Source organism: Eucyclogobius newberryi, unplaced genomic scaffold (assembly GCF_026437365.1).
Source record: "Eucyclogobius newberryi isolate DKJ021-1_F unplaced genomic scaffold, fEucNew1.0.hap1 SCAF_18, whole genome shotgun sequence".
Taxonomy (NCBI): Eukaryota; Metazoa; Chordata; class Actinopteri; order Gobiiformes; family Gobiidae; genus Eucyclogobius; species Eucyclogobius newberryi.
In genome coordinates this window covers 30,683,684-30,708,125 of record NW_027315812.1, presented here as the reverse complement: position 1 = coordinate 30,708,125, position 24,442 = coordinate 30,683,684, and the positions used below count along the sequence as shown (strand labels likewise).

At 41.5% G+C, this 24,442-nt stretch overlaps 2 protein-coding genes across 2 annotated transcripts in view; both read left to right on the top strand.

Moving 5' to 3' along the window:
• The window catches only part of palmdb (palmdelphin b), an 80,006-nt gene that overhangs the window by 36,201 nt on the left and 19,363 nt on the right, over window positions 1–24,442 (top strand). The gene's annotated exons all lie outside the window — the stretch shown is intronic.
• On the top strand, window positions 1,396–8,314 carry LOC140364833 (uncharacterized). The gene is made up of 2 exons (XM_072451215.1): window positions 1,396–1,572; window positions 6,210–8,314. Exon 2 carries the CDS (start codon window positions 6,221–6,223, stop codon window positions 7,886–7,888), a length of 1,668 nt encoding a protein of 555 aa, XP_072307316.1. The 5' UTR covers window positions 1,396–1,572; window positions 6,210–6,220; the 3' UTR covers window positions 7,889–8,314.

The following is a 24,442-nucleotide window of genomic DNA, read 5'->3' as shown; positions in this document are numbered from 1 at the left end:
TCACCGCTCCTGCTCTGAGCCTCACAAAGACACTCTATACATTATTGCCAGACTCGTCCTAACTGCGCTTACATTACCACATCGTGGGGCGAGCTACGTTTGGTTAATTTCCCCATGGTAATTCCCTCTGAGGCCAGTAGACGGAGTGCTAACACAAATCTTGATGAGAGAACAACTGACTGGTCGTGTGTGTTTTTTAACGTATACATTATTTTACATTTTAAAATAGGAGATGCCAAAGTAAAGGCACACGAGCACATTTAAAGACCAACAACAGTACAAAGAATGCAGAATACTAAAGTTGTCATGTCCCAGCACACACTGGACAGCCCTGTATTAAACTAAGCCACCTTATACTTTGATAACATGTGGAAGTACTCATACTTAACATTAAAGCATAGGAGTGCCATTAATGACATGAGTTTTAACAATAAGAAGTCTGTTTCACTGCATGAATAGCTCCAGTCAAATGCTGCTGGATGAAATATGGTATGATAATAAAGTCTGAGTGCTTTTAACAGCAGGAGTGATCGAAGCAACACCGTGTGAGACTGGAGAAATGTACTTCACGTTTTGGACGATAAATCATAGTTTCCTTTCTTCATTAGTTGAGTATTAGTATTATTCATACGTGCAGCGGTTAGTTCACTTTATGTTAAGAGTGACGTGATGTAGATCTCACATTTTCTTCAAACAACTCACACAAATACACACAAAAGGTCTGGAGTTTAGATTGGGCCAAGTTAAGTAGAAAAAACTACAAAGATAACAATATAAATGTATATGGTACTATGACATGGATCATATTTGCATCTCTCCTGTCTCAAATAAACAAACTTAAACTTAACTCAAAATCAGAAAAATAGCGCCCTGGAATAGGTGAAGTTTTATTGAGTGACAGGTGTTATAATGTGGTTTAAAATGTCTTACACACGGTTGGCTTCATTTTCTGGGGTTAAAACTGTAATAAACAATCTTTATGCCTCAATGAAAGAAAAATGCGTGTGGAGAAAACGGCCTTTGAAGCTGTGTCGTGGAATAAATTAAACAATAAAACATATTTAGGTGCAGATTGGACAAGTTCCTGTTCCACTTATAAGAATAGGAACAATAATAACTCCAGTGGAGCCCAGGAAGAACAGTTATTGCGGTTATAACTAATGGGAATCCTAAATAAAGAAAATCAATTATTCTTAGATTCATATTGCTGCAGTATGAACTAGTTTGTTGAGCAAGATTATATAATATGTAAATTAAACCAGTAGTTTACAACATTATTGATGCTGAGACTGTTGAGTAACTTTCTGAACACTGTTTCACACGCACTTTCACAAAAATATGAACTTTTATTGGACTTCTGTGGCTCTCACACAGTGTTGCTTCAGAACGTGCATGCAGGTCTTCCATGTGTTAAAACTCTGGAGCAATTTGTGTTGTCCTGCCCATGTCCTCCTGTAGATGTGTCCTGGCCGTCTCCACTGTCCGAGGACTCTTTGTCGGACATCTTCATAGAACCCGCTCCTCCTCGGACCTGTGCTGCCCAGGACCATGGCGCCCCGGAGCCGAAGAGAGGTACTGCAACTAACAGCTTTATTAAAGGTCCAATATTACACACAGCCGTTCTTCACCAAATACATAGACAGATGTGTGTTTGTTTTGTTCACACATTTGGGTAATTCTGTATTTTTAGGCTGTCTGCATCTCCAAAGCTAGAAAAGGCTGACAGATTCTTGCCTGGTTTGAACTGCTTTACTGCTTTACACAATGATCTTTAAACATGCATCTCATGTTTTAGAACAAAAAATAACAACAAAAAAACTTTCACTCTGGCTTTTCTCATGTAAAGAACTGACCTTTTGGCTCCATCCACTGGTGGAACACAGCCTAAATACAACAGGATTTGTGTGTTTGACATGTCTGAATGAAACAAAGCACAACTCCTAGTGTGTTTTTGATGAAGAAACAACATTTACAAGAATAAAAACAACTTTAAATACTATGACTGAAACAGTATATCCTATATTTTTAAACATACAGATTTGACAACTAGATCAGGGGTCTCCAATTATATTTTCCAGGGGGCCGGACTTTCTGAAGGGCTGTGGCCTGGACACAATGTAATGTTTTATGTCTATAAGATCCACAAACAACTCACAGTGGCGTGAAAATAGGACTAAAGCACTAAAAACCAGGCAAGGCAAACCTAGTGTTCACCAGAAACCTGACTTAGCACGTGCAGATCAAAGCAGACTTAGGACAAGACTCGGTTTAACCAAGACTAAATAAAACCATACTGTATCGATCAACATTTCATTAACACAAAGAGCTAACTTTGCTATTACCGGTAAGTGCACTAAAAACAAACGCAGCTTGGTCACTAGGCCAGGTCACCAGTACGGGATGTTCCCTGACCGCCCGCCCTGTGCCACAGCATCTGTTTTTTCAACCCGCTTTGAATCTAATAAAAAAAACTTCTACTGCGTATTGAAATGTACGTACATTGTAAGTGTAGTCAAGGGCTATTCAATTTAGGCCAGATCAGGCACGCCAACTGATCTGATCCGGCCACGGCCCCTCTCCCAAATATTAAAGCAGTTTTTTTCCTTGTTTTGTGGTTTAGTTCTGGGTTGGTGCAAGTTTGGTTCTGGCTTAGTCCTTATTTATGTCTGGTTTAGACCTGGTTTGATTCTGAGTTAGTCTTAGTTCCGACCTCATTAGTAGCCTATAGTAGCCTCCCCAACAAATCTGGCCCTCAGGAGTGAAGTGGAATATCCCTGTTGGAGTCAGTTGCATCGCTGAGTTCTTCTGCTAATGTTGAGATAAAATCTCCACTTTCATTAACCTTGCCAGCAAGATGATTTTTGGGAGTTCACAGACTCTTGTTAGACTGCTGCCCGCACCAGTGGTAACGGGCCAATCACACTGCATTTAAGGCCCACAGGCAGGACTGGACCCAATCACAGAGCAGCATTGTGGTTTGGGCAGGTGCAGGTCTCCAGGCTGCAGGCTCTGGTGCCGGAGGAGATGGGCTGAAAGAAGGAACACTTCACTAAATGGTGAATATGAGTCCTGGACTTTGAGTCTAGACCCACCGAAACAATCAAGACTCATGGAGAGCCCGGGGGGCGAGGAGGGAAAGCACATGGAGGACTTTCTCAAGGGTCTTATTCAAGAGATTTTGCTAGAGACTCAGCTCATGATGCCCCCTTTACATATTTGCTCTTTCTGGTTGAACGCACTTGAGGGTTAGATGTGGTTGATTGTGCGGGAAGAGGGGTAATTATATACAAACTGCAGCAGTAGAGCCTGGAGGTTTGTGGAGGCGGTGCATCCAGTCTTTACTTTAGTGGATTGGTGCCGGAGGATTGCAGGGGAGTCGCCTCAGGGGGCTCTTCTTCAGGAATGCTTTTTCCTACATTTTTATCTTTTGTTTGTGTGGATTTTGGGTTAGTTGCGTGCTTTTGGAATCCTTTTTCTTATGTTAAATATTAAACACACCAAACATAGAGCAAATAAAAAGTACAAGCAGTACATAACATTACTTACTACTAACTCACTCATTTTTAGATCTTTGGTCAATTTGATCATCAGCAGGGACTGGGCTATTTCCCCCAATATGTGTCACATACAGAACGGCAACAATCTGTAAACATCGACTTACATCAGTAGAGAGACTTGCAGAAACAATTGTCCAAAAAGCTGTAAAAAGTAGATTCTCATGAAACATTTTGTGTTCTTTTTACATATAAAACATTAAAAAAAAAAAAAAATTGTAGATATGTTAATGACAGGCAACAGTGCCAATGCTGAGTAAGTACGTACTCTACCTGAAGTCAGTTTCTGCCATTGTACGTGCTGTTATGCGCTTAAGACTTGGAACATCCTGTTCATTGATGTAAAGTAGACTAATGTCATGTTGGTGGAAGAGGCTGTTGTCAGAACCTCCTGAAGATGCGATTTTAACAGCCCTCCTCATTTGCATACAAATCAGTCATCCATTAGTCTGTGCTGCGACAGCCTTCTGTAAACCTGAGCGCTGGTCGTCATGGTGACTGGGCTAACATTATGTAGAGATCTGTTCTGCACAAAGCCACAGTGGTACACTTTTGTCAGAACACATCATGTTTTCAAGGCTAACACTGAATGGAGATTTAAATGGCACACAACATGCTTTATACTGAGTGTTTCATGAGGGGAGACAATTTACATTTTACTGGAGATGAATTGGCATTAATATCCTATCTTATCGTTTACTTAGTTTAAGAATTTAAAGCATTTGTATTGCACTAAAAACCCTGAAAAATATGGATCCTTACTGTGAACAGTGGCCTAAATTAACTAAGACAGACGCTTAAATTACCATGTGCTTTTTGTGGACTTGTTGCACCTTATTTATTATCAGAAACTTTGTGAATAATTAGTGGTGCTGATATGTAAATGAGTGTACTGTGTGAGCAAATGTGAAAACGTGCATGTGCCTCTCCTTTTGCTCCGTTGGGAGAAGAGCCACAAATGAGAAGTTATGTTGATAAATTATGATAAATGATAATAAATCATATCGATACATTGAATTATATACCATATCAATGTTTTTATAAGATCTAATTTTTAGGCTATAGGGACAATTGTGAACATAAAGGTAGAAGTGTTTGGATGTTTTCCTCACAGAGCTGTCATCACAGAAGGTTTTTTCTTGTTGTCAGTCCCTCATATTCCACCTGTTTCCCAAAGCCACACGTTCCTTTCCCACTCTGAAGTCAGGTCTGTGACGTTTGATGTGCGAGTCGACCCTGAAGAGGCGAGAAATGGAGCCTGAGAAGCGGCAGCAGCGGCATGTGCTGCTCATGAGCTGCTCATGAGCTGCTCATGAGCTGCTCATGAGCTGCTCATGTGCTGCTCATGAGCTGCTCATGAGCTGCTCATGTGCTGCTCATGCTGCTTGAAGCTTATGGGATTCATAGGTCCAGTGTTAAAAACGCTGTATGTCGATCAGATATAATAATATGAATTAGAAATGTTTTGCGGGCTGGATTTAAACACCTGGCAGGCCGCATCTCTGACACACCTGGTCTAGACTGTTTCAAAAATATATATAGTTCATATAATTCTTTGCTTTTTAGTGCGTTTTCATCCAGCACACATTACAAACAAACAAACAAACAAACAAACAAAAAGTGCATATAGGCAGTCAAACATCCACACAACAGCACACAGACCGGGACACACTACAGGGGACAAAAACCGCAGACCATAGATTTGAGGAGAATTGTATGAGATTTTAAATCTCATGGTCCTGTGCTAGCACACCTAGCATCAGCTGTTTCCTGTCCGGAGTAAAGTAACTTGATGTGAGATAATAAAATGTTGAAAGCGATCAGAGCATTGCACTCCTAGTTTATATGCAAGTCAAAAATGTGATGTTATTATTTTATAAAACGTCAATCAAAACAATATTTTGCTCAGGAAGTTGGCAATAGGACACAGAACGCAGTCATGTTTACAGTAGCAAACATGCCGCAGCTTCACTGATCCTCGCAGCATTAACACTGACACACTTCTCACCTTTTGATGTTCAAACGCTATAACTGGATTAATAGTCATGTTTTTTGGACTGGGTGTCATTTGCCGACACGAAAATGGATGAGAACTCTGCAATTTATAGCCTTAAGGGAGATGAGTAATAATTGTCTTTTTTGCTTTTTCCTGTCTTTTTATCTCAGATTATTTGTGACTCTGTTTGATCCTCGGCTGTTGCAGCGGCAGATTTGCGTGTTTGAAAATAATAAAAACAATATTTCCGTGGCCCTAATACGCCTTCGTACATCCCTCCTGACCGCCTGCCAGAGCCATTTTGAATGCACTGAATGTTCCTTTTGCACATTTGCATATTAATACCAATAGACTCACAGTTTAGGACCCAGGATGACGCTTCAAAGGGAATAAATTTCCATCGTTTTATTTGCAATTTTAGTTCAGCATACTAACATTATAAACCTAACTTGTCCCCATCTCTTTTAAATACAGTATTATACCTATGGACTATTGTGATGTCATCTCAAACCAGCAATATGAAGATTAGTCCTGGATGGCCAGACTCAAACAAACTGCTTGTGTATTCCTTGACACAACACATTAACAGTATATCAATTATGTGCATAATTACTCTGTGTAGACATATCTGTCCTAACCAGATGTTCCTTGTGTTTCAGCCACATTTGCTATGGAGATCAGCGTGGAGCTCGATAAATTAACTGGAAAAACTCAAGTTATTTCCTCGGCCTCCATAACACCAGATATTATCCAGGCTAAAGGCCTGAAGGTGTACGAGGATGGCCGTAGGTCTGTGTATGCACTGCCTCCTGGTGGAGCAGCAGGGGAGGTGTCGGAGATGTCCTCCACAGACGTAGAGGAGCTGCTCCGTCAGGCCACAGAATGGAGCGGGGATGTGCAGTACCACCAGCCTGTGTTCGCGACTCCCTTCACCAGCACAAGCAGACCCTCAACCCCCCGGACCTCCAGCAAGACCACTAGTCCTAGTCTGGTTCATAGCAAAAGAATCGGAAACCCCAATCTGGCCTCTAGTCGTTCTGAGTCCAGACTAGAAGTATGTGCGCAAACAAGAGAAGACAACAATGAGGCAAATAATCATCTCATGTCAAGCGCCAACATGCAAGCTATTGACAATATAAATGAAAGTCCTTACGCCATTTTGAGTTCCATCAAAACCTCTTCCAATGCTGCGACATCTCCAATACAGCCAGCCCCTAAGAACATGGAGTCACATCCCCTAGATTCCACACATAAATATGAGTTAGATCGCTTTGCAAAGTCTATGAATATTGACAAAACTTCAGCCTTTTGGATTGAATCAACAACAGACAACTTTGGTCAAAGTGAAACCCCAAGCCCCACCGCCAGCAGATCCAAGTTAGGGATGGAAGAATACCAGGAAGAATCTGATTGGATTCCTATGAAGAGTACACCAAAGAACACAGCTCAAACTTTACCCCGCGTCAGTCATTTTAGTGATTTGGTTTCAGAAGAAATATGTGACCACAAAACTAGTTCTCTTATGGTTACTCACAGATATGAAATGGACTTAATCAAAAGATCTATGAACAAAGATGGAGCCTCCCCTACCAATAGTACTGACCAAAATGAAATGCAGGTTGGTAGATTTGGAATTGAATTAGAAAAGGATATGACCCCAGATTTGGCAAGCGCTAGTGCAATATCTGAAGGATTGCCAACTACAACCAAGCCAGTCCACAAGAATTTAGAAATTAGCCCTTTTCAGTCAAGACATGAATTAAATGTAACTAAAAGGTATAGGAACCTTCATGAAACCTTGCCAATCCAGAATAATGATTTCAGCCAAAGAAAAACACCAAGTCCTGCCTTAAGTGACAGAAAAGTTGACTCAAACCTGATTCCAACAAAAGATAACATGACAAGACAAAAAATTGACAACCAAAAAGCAGCGTTGGTTTCGATCCTTGCTAGCTCAGATGGGATGCCAACCCAGCTGATCTACAGGAACATAGAAACGAGTCCAGAACCCCCGCAAAGATATGATCCGGACACCACTGGAAGCAATCTCGACAGAAACTCTCCAACCTACACGGAGAGCCTCGCCAACAGTCTTTTAGAGGAACTAGACCCAGAAGCTGTGACTTTGATCTTCATGGGCTACAACAATGTAGATGAAGAAGAGAACCCCATCGAGGTCGAACTTGTGGTGGTAGGGAACAGTGATGAAGAGTATCTGAACGAAGACGACGGTCTGTCGATCTACCACCCAAACGGATACACAAGCAAAGTCTTCCAACCTGTAGTGGGCTTTGGTAAGGTGACAGGTGGGAGGGACTTAAGTGAGGAGCTGCAGTGAAGCGAGCCTCTGCCACAGAATCCCCCGTTTAGGCACTAGGCAGAGAAGAGCACCGGGTCAGAGAAGACGAAAATTGCAGGACCAAAAGGTTGGGAAAAAAACCTGACCGGCGCATCACAACAACATGGTATTTAAACCCAACTGATGCAGTGAGTGGATACTGTTTCTGAAACAACCATGTGGAAAGACGAATCCCGTGGTCATGGAAAAGATGTTAGTGTGTTTGAGAAGGGTCAAATCACTGGCATTGACCAGAGAAGAAGAAGCAGAAACTAATGTACTCCAGATCTGAACCCCAGTGAGAGTGTTTGGGACGAGCTGGAGAGGCTTTGTGCAGTGGTCACTGTCTTTGTGCTGTGGCCACTCTCTTTGTGCAGTGGTCACTGTCTTTGTGCAGTGGTCACTGTCTTTGTGGTGTGGCCACTCTCTTTGTGCAGTGGTCACTGTCTTTGTGCAGTGGTCACTGTCTTTGTGCTGTGGCCACTCTCTTTGTGCAGTGGTCACTGTCTTTGTGCTGTGGCCACTCTCTTTGTGCAGTGGTCACTGTCTTTGTGCAGTGGTCACTCTCTTTGTGCAGTGGTCACTGGCTTTGTGCAGTGGTCACTCTCTTTGTGCAGTGGTCACTCTCTTTGTGCAGTGGTCACTGTCTTTGTGCAGTGGTCACTCTCTTTGTGCAGTGGTCACTCTCTTTGTGCAGTGGTCACTCTCTTTGTGCAGTGGTCACTGGCTTTGTGCAGTGGTCACTCTCTTTGTGCAGTGGTCACTGTCTTTGTGCAGTGGTCACTCTCTTTGTGCAGTGGTCACTCTCTTTGTGCAGTGGTCACTCTCTTTGTGCAGTGGTCACTGGCTTTGTGCAGTGGTCACTCTCTTTGTGCAGTGGTCACTGGCTTTGTGCAGTGGTCACTCTCTTTGTGCAGTGGTCACTCTCTTTGTGCAGTGGTCACTCTCTTTGTGCAGTGGTCACTGTCTTTGTGCAGTGGTCACTCTCTTTGTGCAGTGGTCACTCTCTTTGTGCAGTGGTCACTCTCTTTGTGCAGTGGTCACTGGCTTTGTGCAGTGGTCACTCTCTTTGTGCAGTGGTCACTCTCTTTGTGCAGTGGTCACTGGCTTTGTGCAGTGGTCACTCTCTTTGTGCAGTGGTCACTGGCTTTGTGCAGTGGTCACTCTCTTTGTGCAGTGGTCACTCTCTTTGTGCAGTGGTCACTCTCTTAGTGCTGTGGTCACTCTCTCCATCATCAACACAAGATCAACTGGTGAAAAATGATGCACCACTGGATGGAAATAAATGGTGTAATATTGCAGAAGCTTAGTGAAACTATGCCACAGCAAATGTGTGCTGTTATTAAAGCTAAAGGCTAATGACATTTTATTGTGTGACTCTGCTTTCTGCTGTGACTTTTTTTTTGGACAGGCAGTGAATGCAGTTTCTTCAATGAATATACTTCTTAAGTAGGAGTACAAATATAGTCCGAAAAACAACCCCAAGAAGAACCGTTTCTTACTCAAGTAAACATACCTGAGTAAATGTGGGTCTTAAGTACAGAAGGAGCAACTTTCGCTGTATAATACATAAACGTTAACTGCTGCCTTTGTGATCAATTAATCGTATATGTTTAAATGTTTATTCAGTTTTCATTCAAGCTTCAGAACATGTATTGCCAATAATTCCATAATAATGATTGACATCATAATGATTGACAACCTGAGCTCTTAATGTTTTGTCTTTTGTGCGTGCTTATTATTGACGTGGCATTTCCAGTTATGGCGTTTGTGCTTTCACTGTCATTAAAACACGTTCCTCACCAAATCCAGGTATGATTTTCTCTCATTCTCCGGCCGATGACTCACTCTCTGAGCTCCATTTGGTTCCACAGACACTGAAAAACAGACTTATCCAACAAGATCTGAACCATGGACTTATGGACTCCTATATTTATATATATCAAGTGTTACTGAAACTACTCACCAGTAGTAGATGTGTTAGCACTATTTTGTTTGTTATTATGTTTGAAGAGTTGAATTACAAAAAGTGCAACTAAAAACAATCAAATCAGCATAATATGACCCTTAATAAACAGAACCATATTGCACTTAATATTAAAATGAAAGCACAACATTTAGCGATGTATAAAGAATTATACATATTATACATATGACCTTAGTCAACATGTAATGCTTTCATGAAAATAAAGGTCTTTCCATGTTTCTTAAATGTTAATGCTGACTGGCATTTATCAAGGAGGGAGGAAATTATATTTTTTACTGCAGTAAATACTTTTGAAGTAATATACAAAGCTGTTATATAAACTGCAAGTCTCCAATACATTTTTTTGAATGGTCTGTTTTTCCAAACAAAGTCTCAATTTTTTGTATGGGTGTAACAATTCCTTAACCTTGCCAGCAAGATTATTGAGAATCCATCTTGTTAGGTTCCCACTGATTCATTTGCAGTATGTAATTGTGGTAAACGGGCCAATCACACGGCATTTAGGGCCCAGAGGCGGGACTGGAACCAATCACAGAGCAGCATTGTAGTCAAAACAGCTGAACCACACAAACACTACTCCGGCTTTACTCCGGCCTATTTTATAACTAGTTTTACAACTACACATAATGGCTCTTTATACAAACAAACACTGGATTTAACACAATTTAAATGTTTTTGTGAAGCTTAGACCAATCAGCAGAATTTGTTTACGTCCCAATGACTTTTAGCGAGATGATATGATGATTTAAGGGACCCTTAATAATAATGATTTATCATATGATAAATCACCCCTGTATTTACTACTTCAAAGTTAGAGTTTTGCCCCTGCCTGTGTGCTGCTCCCCACACCAGCTTCGCCCCTCAACACCCTCTGGCACCCTTGAGTCTCAAGTTGTTCTGACACGAACAAGACTCCAAGTCCAAAAGTTAGTCCTCCATGACCATGTCCACTCTCACTCTCAGGCCAACACACTCAGCTCTGCCTGTGACATTCACTCAAAGTCCTCAAGTTCTCTGTGTGGCCTCAACAGCCAGTATTTGGTCAAGCTTAACACCTGCTGACCCGTTATTACATGTGTCTATTACTAGAAGAGTATAGTACCTCTTTCTGTACCTCTCACTCCTGTCTCTTCCTCCCTCCCTTTCTCTTCAGTATTTCTCTCTCTCCTCGCTGTAGTTTGAGGCATGGTGAGAACTCCTCAGCGTGCAGGAGGACAGCGGCGCAGATGTGGTGTTTCAAAGATGTTCTTAGATAACTTACTCAGGTGTTTGAGAGCGGAGGGACTGAGGATGGCCTGAGGATGAGGAAAGGGCAGATAAAACCTTTTCTCTCTTACTCACAATCATTTGGCCCGCTGAGAATCCCTCATCTTTATAATGCTTTTACTCTCTGCAAAAAGGAGAGCAAATATTGTATTATTCTCTTTTGTGAGCTGACCTTGTTATAATAGTCCTCTCATTAGCTTAGCTGTATTTTGTGTGGGATTCATGCTGGTTTTCATTTCAACTTGTTTTACATGTTTTACAGGGAAAGTTGGTAATCCAGGCATTCAATATAATGCCCTGTCATGAAAGAAACATGTGAACTCCACACAAAAAGGTGCTGTTAGGTGAGAGTGTGAGCCTCATCAACGTTAGCCTCCAATCATACAAAAAAAAAAGACTCGACCAGACGTGGGTAACACCAGAGCCTTGCTAGAATAAAATAACCACTTGCAGAAGTGTTAAGATGACGCGCTGTCCGGTGGTGGAGTGGTTAAGGCACAGCACATGTGTGCCAGGCTCCAAGTGCAGCTGGCCGCAATGTTGTCCAATAATTCACTGCATTTCACACTCTCCGCTCCTGTCTCATGAAGCCTACGGGCAACAACAGTGTTAAGATGACGTAGCAATTGGCAGCAAAATAAGCATGAATGCTAACAACCACAAAATAAACATCGATCAACAATCTAGACAAAAACGTTTTGTTTCATCTTGTGCCACAAATTCTACATTATTAATCAAAATTAGAAAATGGAGGTGGAAGTTAGATATCATTCAAATGAATGGGATAGAACATGATGTAACCAGGCTGTGTGCACTATTGCTGGAAGGCCCTGTAACCAGAAGGTTCACAGCTGGTGTTCATCTCGTGGTTGTTCATCCTGTTTTTGAGTCCAGTCCAAAGTAGAAAAGACGCTGACGTAGCTGATCATAGTGTTTAGACATCACAAGTTAGCCTTAAGTGAATGTCCTTTTGACGGTTGCATGTAGCCGCAAACTCAAAAAGAGCTTCCTTTTGTGAGCTCAAAGTGTGGTGGTCTAAAAGTAGTTTAATGCAGTTTTTGCTGAGTTGTAATAGCGCTTCTCATTCATGTAATCAGATGTAGTATTTTAGGCTGTTTTAGGCTTGTGGTTACATTGCTCTGGTCCAGCAGTAAACTACCTAAATGCAGCAGTCGTGCTTGTATTTCAGACCGTGAGCTCACATGAGATTGTTTGTGCAGTTTGGTGTCCTTCTGGAACGGTTCACTTCAGATTGGTATAAAGCTTTAAAATACACCGTTTCTCCTGCTTTTATCAACTTTTAACTAGGCCCTTAAAACAGCTCATACCCCTCAGAGCTGGAAAGAAGCCATCAGATCCTTAATACCTAAAGAAGGGAAGGATCCACTGGACTGTGCCTGATATGGCTCAATCTCAATCATGAATGTGGACTATCGAGTATACACCTCGATTGTGTCCAAAAGAAGTATTCCTACATTTTAATTACAATGATCAGACTGGATTTATTAACAAATGGGGGGTCGACAGTGAAAAACAGATTAAACGATGTTCAAAGGGACTTGGCAATGTTACAACTAATGAATCATGGAATGAAGCAGCAAAAAATAGCCGTAGTACTAAGTTTGGATGCTGCGAACGCTTCTGTTTCTGAGTCTGTTTCTGGCCTTTTTTATTCAAAGTGCAAACTACATTTGAAATAGTTGTCTTAATAACAAAGAATAATGGGGCTCTCTACAACAGTCCAACATTGAGAATTACAATGAACGGCGACTTGACAGACCACTGACTCTAGAAAGAGGAGTGTGGCAGGGTTGTGCTTGGTCTCACCTTTAGTTCGCTTTGTACTGGGAATTATTGGCCCAGTCCTGTATATTAGACCATGTTAGTATCAACCATCACCGGCTGATGGTTGGAACATAAAACTGCCTGATTTGACCACACCAGAAACTTCCAAACCTAATGTGATGCATAAAACTTTCCTGATTTGATTATTTCTGTGATGCCTGAGAAACAGTCGAGCTCATTGGTCATCTATGATTTAGAACAAAATAAAAGTTCTCACCTCTGAGAGACGTTTTATTTTGCTCTCTGGTTTTGTTCTGCTTCTGTTTTCTTCCGTTCTGCTTCTGTACAAACGTGATTCTATGAAAGGTAAAATTTTGACAAAAAAGTATAAGAAGTAAGAAGATAATGATGTTTGGTCTTACCCTAAATGATGTATACAATTAAATTAGAGCAGTGGTTCTCAACCTGGGGGTCGGAACCCCCATGGTGGTTGCAAAATGATTCTAGGCGGTCTCCAGTTGATATGGGGCAACTTTTTGTTTTATACAATAGTCTTAAACAAAGCACGACACTCTTCAAATGCTGTAGTAAATGTGTTATTTGTTGAGCTATAAAATTATTTTTTTCAAGGCCTATGTCCTCAAAATCAAATCAAACTTTAGATTTAAGAAAGAGTGGCCGCATTTTGCCCCATCCCTCTCCCCATTCATGTCTCCTTCCTTCCCTCTCTCCTTTCCCTCGCTCATCCCTCTCTCCCATCCTTTTCTCCACTCCCTATCCTTTTCCTCTTTCTATCCCTCTCACACTTCCCTCTCTCCCATCCCTTGCTCCCTCCCATCTCTCTCTCTTTCCCTTCCCTATCTCCATCCCTCTCCCTCTTTTCTCTCGATCTCTCTCTCCATCCCGTTTCCATCTCTCTCTCCTTCCCTCTCTCCTTCCCTCTCTCCCTCCCCTCTCTCCATCTCTGTCTCCCATCCTTCTCTCCCTCCCCTCTCTCGATGGAGAGAGGGGAGGGAGAGAGAGATGTCTCTCTCCCTCTCCTCTCTCCATCTCTCTCTCCATCTCTCTCTCTCTCCTCCCCTCTCTCCCTTCCCTCTCTCCCTTCCCTCTCTCCCTCTCCTCTCTCCATCTCTCTCTCCCTCCCCTCTCTCCATCTCTCTCTCCTCCCCTCTCTCCCTCCCCTCTCTCCATCTCTCTCTCCCTCCCCTCTCTCCTCCCCTCTCTCCCTTCCCTCTCTCCCTTCCCTCTCTCCCTCCCCTCTCTCCATCTCGCTCTCCCTTCTCTCTCTCCTTCCCTCTCTCCCTTCTCTCTCTCCATCTCTCTCTCCCTTCTCTCTCTCTCTCTCTCTCTCCCTCTCTCTCCCTTCTCTCTCTCCTTCTCTCTCTCCCTTCTCTCTCTCCCTTCTCTCTCTCCATCTCTCTCTCCCTCTCCTCTCTCCATCTCTCTCTCCCTCCCCTCTCTCCATCTCTGTCTCCATCCTATGCTGCAGTCCGTCCCTCGCTCCATCTATGCCTCACTCTTTCAGGAGTCCCAGCTCTCTCACCATTGGCTCCCTCCACATCTTTTGTCCCGCCCCTCCTCTGCTCACAACCAATCCGAGCGGCGCGTTGGGGAGCTTGTGTGTTGGAGTGCTGTTGGATGTCAGACACAGTCCCTGCTCCCTGCGTGCTGGCTGCACTGGCACAGGTAAGTCACATCCCAGCGTGGGCATGGGGACATTTCTGAGCTAAGGGTGCAGCGTGAGTGTGGGTGCTTGTGACGCAGGGATGAGGGAGATGCAGAGAGAGTGGGACCGACCGGCTGGAGCAGAACTATAATATCAGGTGGAAGGATGCTGTTTGTGGCTTCGCTTTGGGGGAAAACATGGAGCAAACAGAGAGTGATGTGCATGAAACTTGAACAGAGTTTAACCTTGTCTGGAAGCTTCTCGGTGACTCATTCTCCATCACAGTGAATGGGGCTCAGTTAACTCTGGTTTAAATGAGTTGAGATGTGACTTATTTCAGGATTGTATCTGACAAGACACTTCAGGTGATGTTGAATTTAAAGATATCAGTTTGAAACATTTTCTGTAGTTTATGTATATAAATGTATAACACATTTTACGTTGTGTATCTTTTTCATATTAAGCATTTTATGTGTAAAAACTGCCAAATTGCACATATTAGGGGAATCTAAATCTTGATTGGTAAAGATTGTAAAGTTGGGTGTGCGTAGGTGCTGCTTTAAGTGCTGATCTTTATGTCTCTGTGGGAGAAAATTCATTTGACGACAACAGGCTTTGTCCCATATAAATCGATGGACACAAGTGGACCTGAAACTTTTGTGAGTCGTCTGTAAGTGTGTCAAGATTTTGGCGTAGCTCCTGCTTTGGTTCTTCATGACGACGATAGCTCTCGGGTTGCTCCTCATTCTTCCATATTTAACTGGACTGGAGCTGAGACGCAGGCTGGAGTATGAGAGACACTAACGCACAGACGAGGCGGGACACGAGGGACATGCACTCAAAATAACAACACGCACAATCTTTTGTTTAGTATTTAACTCATCCAAGCTGTTGTTGTGTTCTTGGGCAAGACACTTCATTTAAATGTTTGCAGAGGTTGCTGGTGCAGAATGGAAACCATGTGAATCAGCCCTGAGGCAGTTCCAGTAATATAATTTAACTTTTAGCGTGTCAGTTTGTCAATAAGCCTTTTTTTAAATATACTGTAGTAGAAGTTGCAGTAGTTGTAGTAGTAGTTGTGGTATAAATATTTTGGCCCCAAAGAGCAGCTCTGTTGTGCTCTTGACTTTCCTATTTTATGATACCATTCTACAAAAATGGAAATTGAAAAGACAAGTAGACTGTTTGCATAAAGTAATGCCGCAGTTATAAGCGATATCAGTGATTTTGGTTCTGGCCCGGTGAGCTCCGGCCCGGGTAGCTCCGGCCCGGCCCGGTGAGTTCCGGCCCCGTGAGCTCCGGCCCGTGAGCTCCGGCCCGTGCGACACCCAAACAGACTTTTGATGGGTCTCCTGTGCTCAGAGCTGTTGTGCAGGTGCAGAGCAGACACAGATTGAGCTGAGGAGCAACAGACACTGGACAAAATCAGTTTGACCTAAAATGGCGCCGAGAAATGCAGCCCACATTAAAACAGAAGAGACTGTAAGAGTGCTGAATACAGGAACTGCCCCTGATCCTGTGTTCGCTAACTGTTTTTATGGTGCAGTTTGCAGCCCTCTGTAAAAATTAGATATAGTTTTGTGCATGCTTGCTCTTGGATAATTTAATTCTGAGTGTAACTCTTTTAATAGATGAATAAATGAGCAAAACACAACTTCAGCTTTTTATTTCCAGCTTTTCTCCAGCTAATTTTGATGACAAAATAGCTCTCTTGGGAGAGTGTTAGATGGAAGAAGTCCCTGGTTCAACCTCTTTCTGCATGTTTACATAAAGGATAAAGGTACAAGAGCATGTTTAAAGGGTAATAACAAAATAATTATACAAATAAAACAAGTGTGTCCTTTCAGATTTGATTGTCAAAAGAGACAAAGGACTACAAATATTCAGCAGAATGGCTAAACTTCACACTATGTTTGTGTACAAGTACAGTTACACATCACCATTTTTGGGGTGGTAAATTTGACTGTAGGTAATTAATCTTGGAAAGATTTTGCTTGGTTCAGGGATTAATTATATAGGTGGGCCACATGCGAGCAGCACCCCAGATGACAGCTCTCCCTTGTTCCCGATGCAGTTATTAAAATGTGTATTCTAACTTAAACTAGTACAAGTACATACTGTATGTAACCATCGCAGAATGGTACATTACATTACAGACACATTATTAGCAGGTAATGAAGAAATCTACCTCACAGCAGCTGTAAAATACATTTGAAAAGATTTACAAAGCCATTATTCAAAAGGGTAAAACTGATTTGGTCACAGTGATTTAAATTGTGGGTGAGTGAAATTAGCAACTGAGTTCTGCATGCTTTCTATTCTTATGAAGAGGACAAAAGGTGTCTCTCAGTAGGTGGTATAGACTTCTGATTACAAGCAGACTAATTGTATGATTTTGAGTGGAAAGTTACAACAGAGGTCCTCCGTTTGTCACTTCAAAGCAGGATTCAAGTCCCTGGTGTCAAAGGGAATTATAGTTATGGAATTATGAGCTTGGAGATGGTCCCATTGTGTTAAAAAGTTACCACACCAGAGTGCTTTGTGGTGGAGCAAGCTCTTACACCATATATTTGATCAAGGGACAATCTAAAGTGTTGTCGTTGTGAGAGGAGCAGTGTCAGATGTGGTCAGTGCCAGCACAATCTGGACCGGACTTTCTCTGCTGCCACTCAGACTGTCACAGAATCACTCAAACACTAGATTTGTGTGGTAAATGTGGTTATTATCATTCAAATCGACTTATACCACAATTACCCAGCCAACAAAACACATTACACTATCACATATATTCATCAATAGAATGACATGTTATGTATTGAGAAAAAGCAGACAAGATACATTTAAAGGTTGAATGACCCAAATCTGAGTCTTATTTCCTCGTGGTGTGGACTGCCGATTAGTCCTGCCAATCACAAAACTCACCTACTGCTCACCTGCAGCCGCGTGCGGCTCGTCCCCATGAGAGCAGCACGTTTCCGCGTGTCTAAGCGCATTGATCTATCATAATATAGTTCCCTCAGTGTACGGGAAAAAATGAAAACGGAGAAAGACAGTTCGAGCTGACTCAGTAGAAGACGGAAATCTACGGGAGACGAGAGATGCGATGCGATCCGTCGCGCTAATAAACAAACGCACGTGTGTGTTGTATCAGTCCGCACGGGTGTGCACATGCGCACATGTAGCATTTGGAAATCATTCATGTCTATTTTTTGAAAAATCATGTAAACCATACTAAACTGTACTGTTCTTCATACAGATGTAATAGGGAGTTACTACACTGATTTAAAGTGAAATAACATTTGACCAAAGTTTTGAACACAAAGTTCATGTATGGCAGAATCGCATCTGGAGCTACTAATTTACTCTACTAAATGTGTACGCTGCACCTGTGATCTCACTTTCTATAATGATGCAAACCACTCTGAGGAAACCCTCGTCTGTGGTTTGCAATAAAGGTGACTGACATGGACATAGGTGCAATAGACCTAAGAGACCATGTCCCTATTTACTTTACTGTAGATTTGGAAGAAAAATGAGGCGGTTAAATCTGAGGTTAAATGCCAGTGTTAGAGGAAAACTTCAACTCAAAGTGTTCAGAGGCAAAATGATTGATGTTGCACCTGCCAAAAACAGGCAAGGGCAGAAAAGCTGCGTTAGCATACTAAGAATAAGAATCCTCAATTCTTGGAAACTCAGAAAACAACAAGCTGAAAGAGCAATACAAGACATGATGTCATATAATGTCATAAAATACAAGTCGCCATAGAAAAACTGGGACCACCTTTAGCTTTGATTACAGCACACATTCACTGTGGCACAGTCTCAAAAAGCTTCTGCAATATTAAAAGAATCCTTAGATTGTCTTGTTTTCTCTGCTTGATGCCAATGATTTGACCCTTTTCTGTTCAGACCTAGGTGGTAAATAATACTAATAAGGTTTATTTTAACAATTGTCAAACATACGGACATCTTTTCCTTGACCACGGGATTTGTCTTTCCATATGGTTGTTAACCACTCACTTCATCGGTTTGGTTTAAATACCCTGTTCCAGCTGAAAGATCATCACCCATGCAGCAATTATTCAGTAAGATGCAAGGAGATCTATTGTATTTGATTAGTTGAATCCAAGTGGCACAGAGAGTGTGTGTATACAACACGATTATCTCTCAAATAATTCAATTCAATTTATTTTTGTAATCCCCAAAATCACAACAGCGGTTGTCTCGGAGGGCGACAGTGAAAAACGCATTAAACAATGTCCATAGGGACGAGGGGACAAAGTCTATAGGGACGAGGGGACAAAGTCTATAGGGATGAGGATACAAAGTCTATAGGGACGAGGGGACAAAGTCTATAGGGACGAGGGGACAAAGTCTATAGGGATGAGGATACAAAGTCTATAGGGACGAGGGGACAAAGTCTATAGGGACGAGGGGAATGGAACAGGTACTCCCAAATTTAAATAACAAATAATGACTCATGTATGTAGCAGCAGAACAAATCTTTAATAATTAGTATGGACACTGAGAACGTTTTGACTCTCTTAACTGGCCTTAAAGTGCTATACAAATTTCAAATAGACAACTTAATTAGAAAACATATTGTATATTGACAGTCAAAAACAATTTATGGCATTACAATTGATGGGATGGAACATGAAATGTCCAGCAAGGCAGATGATGTGCTAATAAACTTGACCAAACCAGAAATTAAATTTGGTCAAGTATATTAGCAGATATATATAACCAGAAAAGGAAGTGGAAAATCCTTGGGTAAAATCCATGCTAACAACATGGAAAGAACTAACCAAAAACATATAACCTAAACAAAGATGTTAAAATCTGTTAAAAGATGGTTGGCTTATGGTCAATGTTTTGCATCGAGCACATATCTGAGATCTGAAGTCTGATCTGAAATCTGAAAAAAGGTTTTCTACCAGATTGTAAAAGAAAATCACATGAGAAGCTTTGATATGTTGAAGGAACCTTTAACTTGGTAAACAGGACTTTTTATAGATATTTGCAAATGAGGAGTTATTATAACCAAGATATTAAACTAAGCAATGATCAGCATAACTCTCTGACTGAATTTTTTGTCAAGGGGAATATGTGTAATGTGTAAATTATATAAATGCATTAATAATCTGGACAGCCATTCAACTACTGTAATTTTTGGGCTATAGAGCACTCCTGAATATAAACCGCACCAATGAAATATACAATAAAACATAAATTGTACATACATAGACCGCACCTGTCAATAACTCGCAGGTGCACATGTTGTAACAAGAGATTTTTACACAGAAATATGGTACAGGGTGTGCTGCACACTACCCTGGTGCAAGAACCGCGGTGCACCCGCAGTCTGCTGCGCCAAGGGTCTTATTCGACTAATTTATCAGTGAATATGAGTTGAATAATTATAAAACACACAGCAATTTTAAGCTTAACATACAGAAAACACATCACAACTGTCCCTACTGTCCCTACTGTCCCCTCTGTCTGTGTGAGCTGATTTACCTGTGTCTGTGACTTCACATCTGGTTCATCTGCTCCTGAGCTTGTGCTTAGCCAGTGAGTGTAACATTGTAACATGAGATATTTACATAGAATGATGGTCCATGGTAGTGATGCAGGCTTGTCTTTTGACCCGCGGAGGGTGTCTGGCCAAGAAAGTCTCAGACTGTTATAAATGGCATGTCCACACTCCACGAGTGTCTTTGTGTTAGGCTTCAGTTTGTCATTAGACTAATTTCTCTGTAAATATGTGTTTGACTGTAATAAAACACAACCTGAACAGTACGGAGAACACCGACGTCTTCTTCTACAGTGCGTTAAACGCTTGTGCTTCCTACTAGAGTGCCCCCCTGGTGGCTTTTACCCGATAAATCTATAAATGAACAACACCAATGTGTGGGCCGCAGGGTTCAAAGCATGGGGAAGAGAAGGTAACTTTGTTTTGACAGATGAAGAGTGAGGTAATACATTTAAATGGAAAACCACAAAGTCACATGTTTGGAGGGAAATTAGTTGGAAAAATGTCTTCACCATATCAAAGTGTTCCCTATTCACAAGGAAATTACAATTGCTGGAGAAATTGTGGTTGTCTGGACCCCCCACCATTACCATGTTTTTGGCTCTGTCCTGTTGCTCAAAAATATTGGACTGAGATCAATAAAGTGCCACAAAATGTATTTGACACCTCCAGCCAATCAATTTCAGAACTATGTCCAGCTCATCCCAAAGTCTCTCACTGGGATCCAGATCCATAGTTTAGTTTCTTAGACTTTTCTCAGACTTACTGACACTGTTTCCATGACAGCAGGATTCATCTTATGACATGTTTCAGAAATGAGAAGCCACTTTCTGTATCAGTTGGGTTTGAATACCATGTTGCAGCTGAAAGAGACACTGCAGCGATGGAGGGACTATCCTCTTGGTCATACCGACTTCTCCATGCCCGATCTCATCAGTTTCTGGAAGTAAAGCAGGGATGGGCTTGGTTAGTACTTGGATTGTATGTCGCTGCAATGGCACAGCGGGGCGCTAACGCATGACGCTGTCGCGTCCTTGGAGAAGTCTACCTTTCCTGTTTGCTTATTGGTTTGTTTGTCTGCACAATGATCCTCAGCATCCTCAGGTCAGCATTTGTGTGGGTGCTATGGGTGCTATGGATGCTGGGCTGTGATGCTGGTGGAAAAACAGGGTTAATGGAGCAGAGCCTACTTAGTGGTTTTGCTTAGAGCAGTTCAGCACAGTTATACTCTTTACCACACTTCACTGCGGACACACTTTGTTCCACAGGGATGTTCAGTCTGCACTGTGCCGTGTGTGCTGATTCGATATAAATACGGCTCATAATCCAATAATATCATGATTTTGCAACACATTTTGACAACATTATTTCTTTGTTAGCCTGAAATTTGATAATAATGTAAAGTTTAGGATTCAGTTGTATCAACAGAAGCCTCTTTGGACATGAAAGCAGTCAAAAATGTGTTTTCTTTTCAAATTGAAAATAAAGGTTTGAGTGTAGATTTGAACAGCAGCTCTCGGCTCTCCACACTGAGCAGGCTGTTGAAGGACACATACTGTCACAAAAGTGCCCCCAGAGACCGGACCAAAAGACAGCTCAGGGGGCGGGCCAGGAATGGTTCAGGGGAGAGTCAGAGCCAAATCATTTCTTGTTTAATTTTTATGCACTTTTACATTGATTTACAAAGAACAACACATAAACTGCACAGAAACAAAGTAGGAAACAGCATTTTAGGCCCAAAAATATATCATCATAATAAATGTTTTATACTGTACTGTAAAGCAACATTTTATTCAGATAAGACAGGATTTCAGAAGATGTTCCCACTTTCAGTTTGAACCATTTAATCAATCATCAATCATCATCTCTCATCCCCCATTTCACTCTGTACTTTCCTGTCAATAAAGCCTAGGGGCCACAAAAGCTACAAAAAGGAGTATGGGTGTGCATTGTGCTCTGGCACATATTTTGATTTACAGTGAAAAATTAAATAATGACTAGTTTTGTGTTCCAATTTTGCTTTTAAGAATCAAAAAGTTAGAAATTCCTCTATTTTCTATTTTGTTTAGGGATCAGGAAAGTTTAAAACAAAACTGAAATGACCAGCAGGAACATGGTGCAACAACCATTTCACTCACTTCAGTCTCCCCACGACACTGCAACTTCATCGTTTACTCACGCTCAGATGAACCAAGTGCCACCTCTGAGATGAGGAAACATGGATCTGTCCCACTGTCCCACAGTGTAAACTCCATTTGGTCCTTATGCCTCACACCAGTTGTTACACTTCCACAGTGTAGGCTTCTTAATCTCTGTAATATTCTGTTATTTTATCTGTGGCAGCATAAGGGTGTGGGAATAGCTAATATATATATATATATATATATATATATATATATATATATATATATATATATATATATATATATATATATGTATATATATATATATAATTATTATATTTTTTTAAGAGTTATGTGAGGCACCAGCCTTTATTTGGCATTTAACAAATATTATTCAAATATCAAAATCAATTAATTTATTAGAAATAATATTTATTCTGAAGGTCATGAAAACGTAACCGTGACTTTTAGACTTTTCTGGAATTGAATGAACACTTTGAATGAAACAAATTTGTTTTTTGAAGATTTATTGACCAAATAATTAAACTGATAAATATGAATATGGAATATGCAGATAAGCCTATAACAGATGGAGGCACTACAATTGTTCTAGATCTACCTAGTTGTGTTAGATTTAGTGTTGATTCTAAGAACTAACTGTGAAATATGTGTATTAATATGACCAAAAGCTGTGTGATCCAGCTGATATGGGCCTGTGTGTCCGTGTTGAGGAGCTGACACCTCCAGAGTTCATGCTGGGGAGCTCAAAGCAAAAATGACATCAAAGACGGGCACAAAATTATTATTAGAGCATTGCTCGGCCAGGGGAGAGTCCTTCTCCCAGGTCTGTCCTCCTCGAAGACCTGGCTGGAACTGTTTTTGGGTCTTTTCCCTTTTTCTTTGCCTGACGCTGGTTTGGCGCCAATGTTCAACCAATCAGCATGCATGCTGAGTCAGGAGGACTGATCAGAGATGAGGTCTGCATCTGGAATATATCATGCAGCCATTATCTGAACATTAGGCCACATAGTTACACAGGTAAAAATGTTCACAAGATGAGTCATAAAACAGTTCAATGAAAATGCGGAACATTAACATTATGCATAGTACATTCATCTTGGGAACAAAGTATTTAATCAGGTCATTGTTTCATAATAATAGCAGTTAGCATAGTCTTTTTAGCTGAGTTTTAGCTTTTGTCTTGGGAGAGAAAAGGGCGCTGAGAGTTCATTTCAAAAGCACTCATTTGATGGAAAAGTTTATTCTGACTTGTAAAGTGTGAAGCCTCTGATAAGTATGCAGAGGGGGATGGTACCATGGTAAAAACGTATGTCCCATACCCCTGTCACCATGGCAACATTTGGAGGACATCTGCAGGGCACTACAAAAATCAATATCAAAATCACTGACCCAGCCACATTTGTTCATGTGTAGGACTTAGCTACTATATTTAGCCTACCAAATGATTGAATGCATCCTGTGACAAAACAGGCATTTTTGCCAAAATGTGCAAATTTGAGGCAGAGAAAATATAAATTGGAGAGTGTAAACTTTTTGTGCAGGATAGACTGCAGCTAGCGCACATTTGATGAGCAAATTCGTTATACAGTAGGAGCCCATTTAGGAAGAAGAAATAACAATGTGTTGTTTTCAAAGCAGTGTTAAAGGCGCTGAACCTGATTTTTACTGTTTCTAAACATAAAAAACAGAATTAGTTCAATTCAATTCAAATTATTTTGTAACGCCCAAAATCACAGTCAACAGTTGCCTCTGAGGGCCGAATCAACAATGTCTGTGGTGGCGATGGAGTCAGACAATGTCTGTGTTGGCGAGGGACGATGTCCCAGGGTCCTCTGTCCTTAGACTCTCCTTCTCGGCCAGGAAAAACTACAAAAAACCTCCTTGGGAAAAAGTAGAAACCTGGAGGAGTTCCAGAGTGAAGGAGAGATCTCACTCTCACAGACGGACAGACGGACGCGAGGGAGACTGGAGCTGGACCCACTCTTCAGGCAGATGAGGGACCGTCCATACGGGGCAAGGACCACTTCACCAGGTCCTCAGGAGTGAGAAAAAGAAAAAGAAGGCGGTGAACAGTTTGCACATATTGTTTGATAGCATAAGTTGTCAGAAGAGGATAGTGCTCAAGCTGTCATACTTCCCCCAGCACAGTTACTCCTAGGGCAGCGTAGCT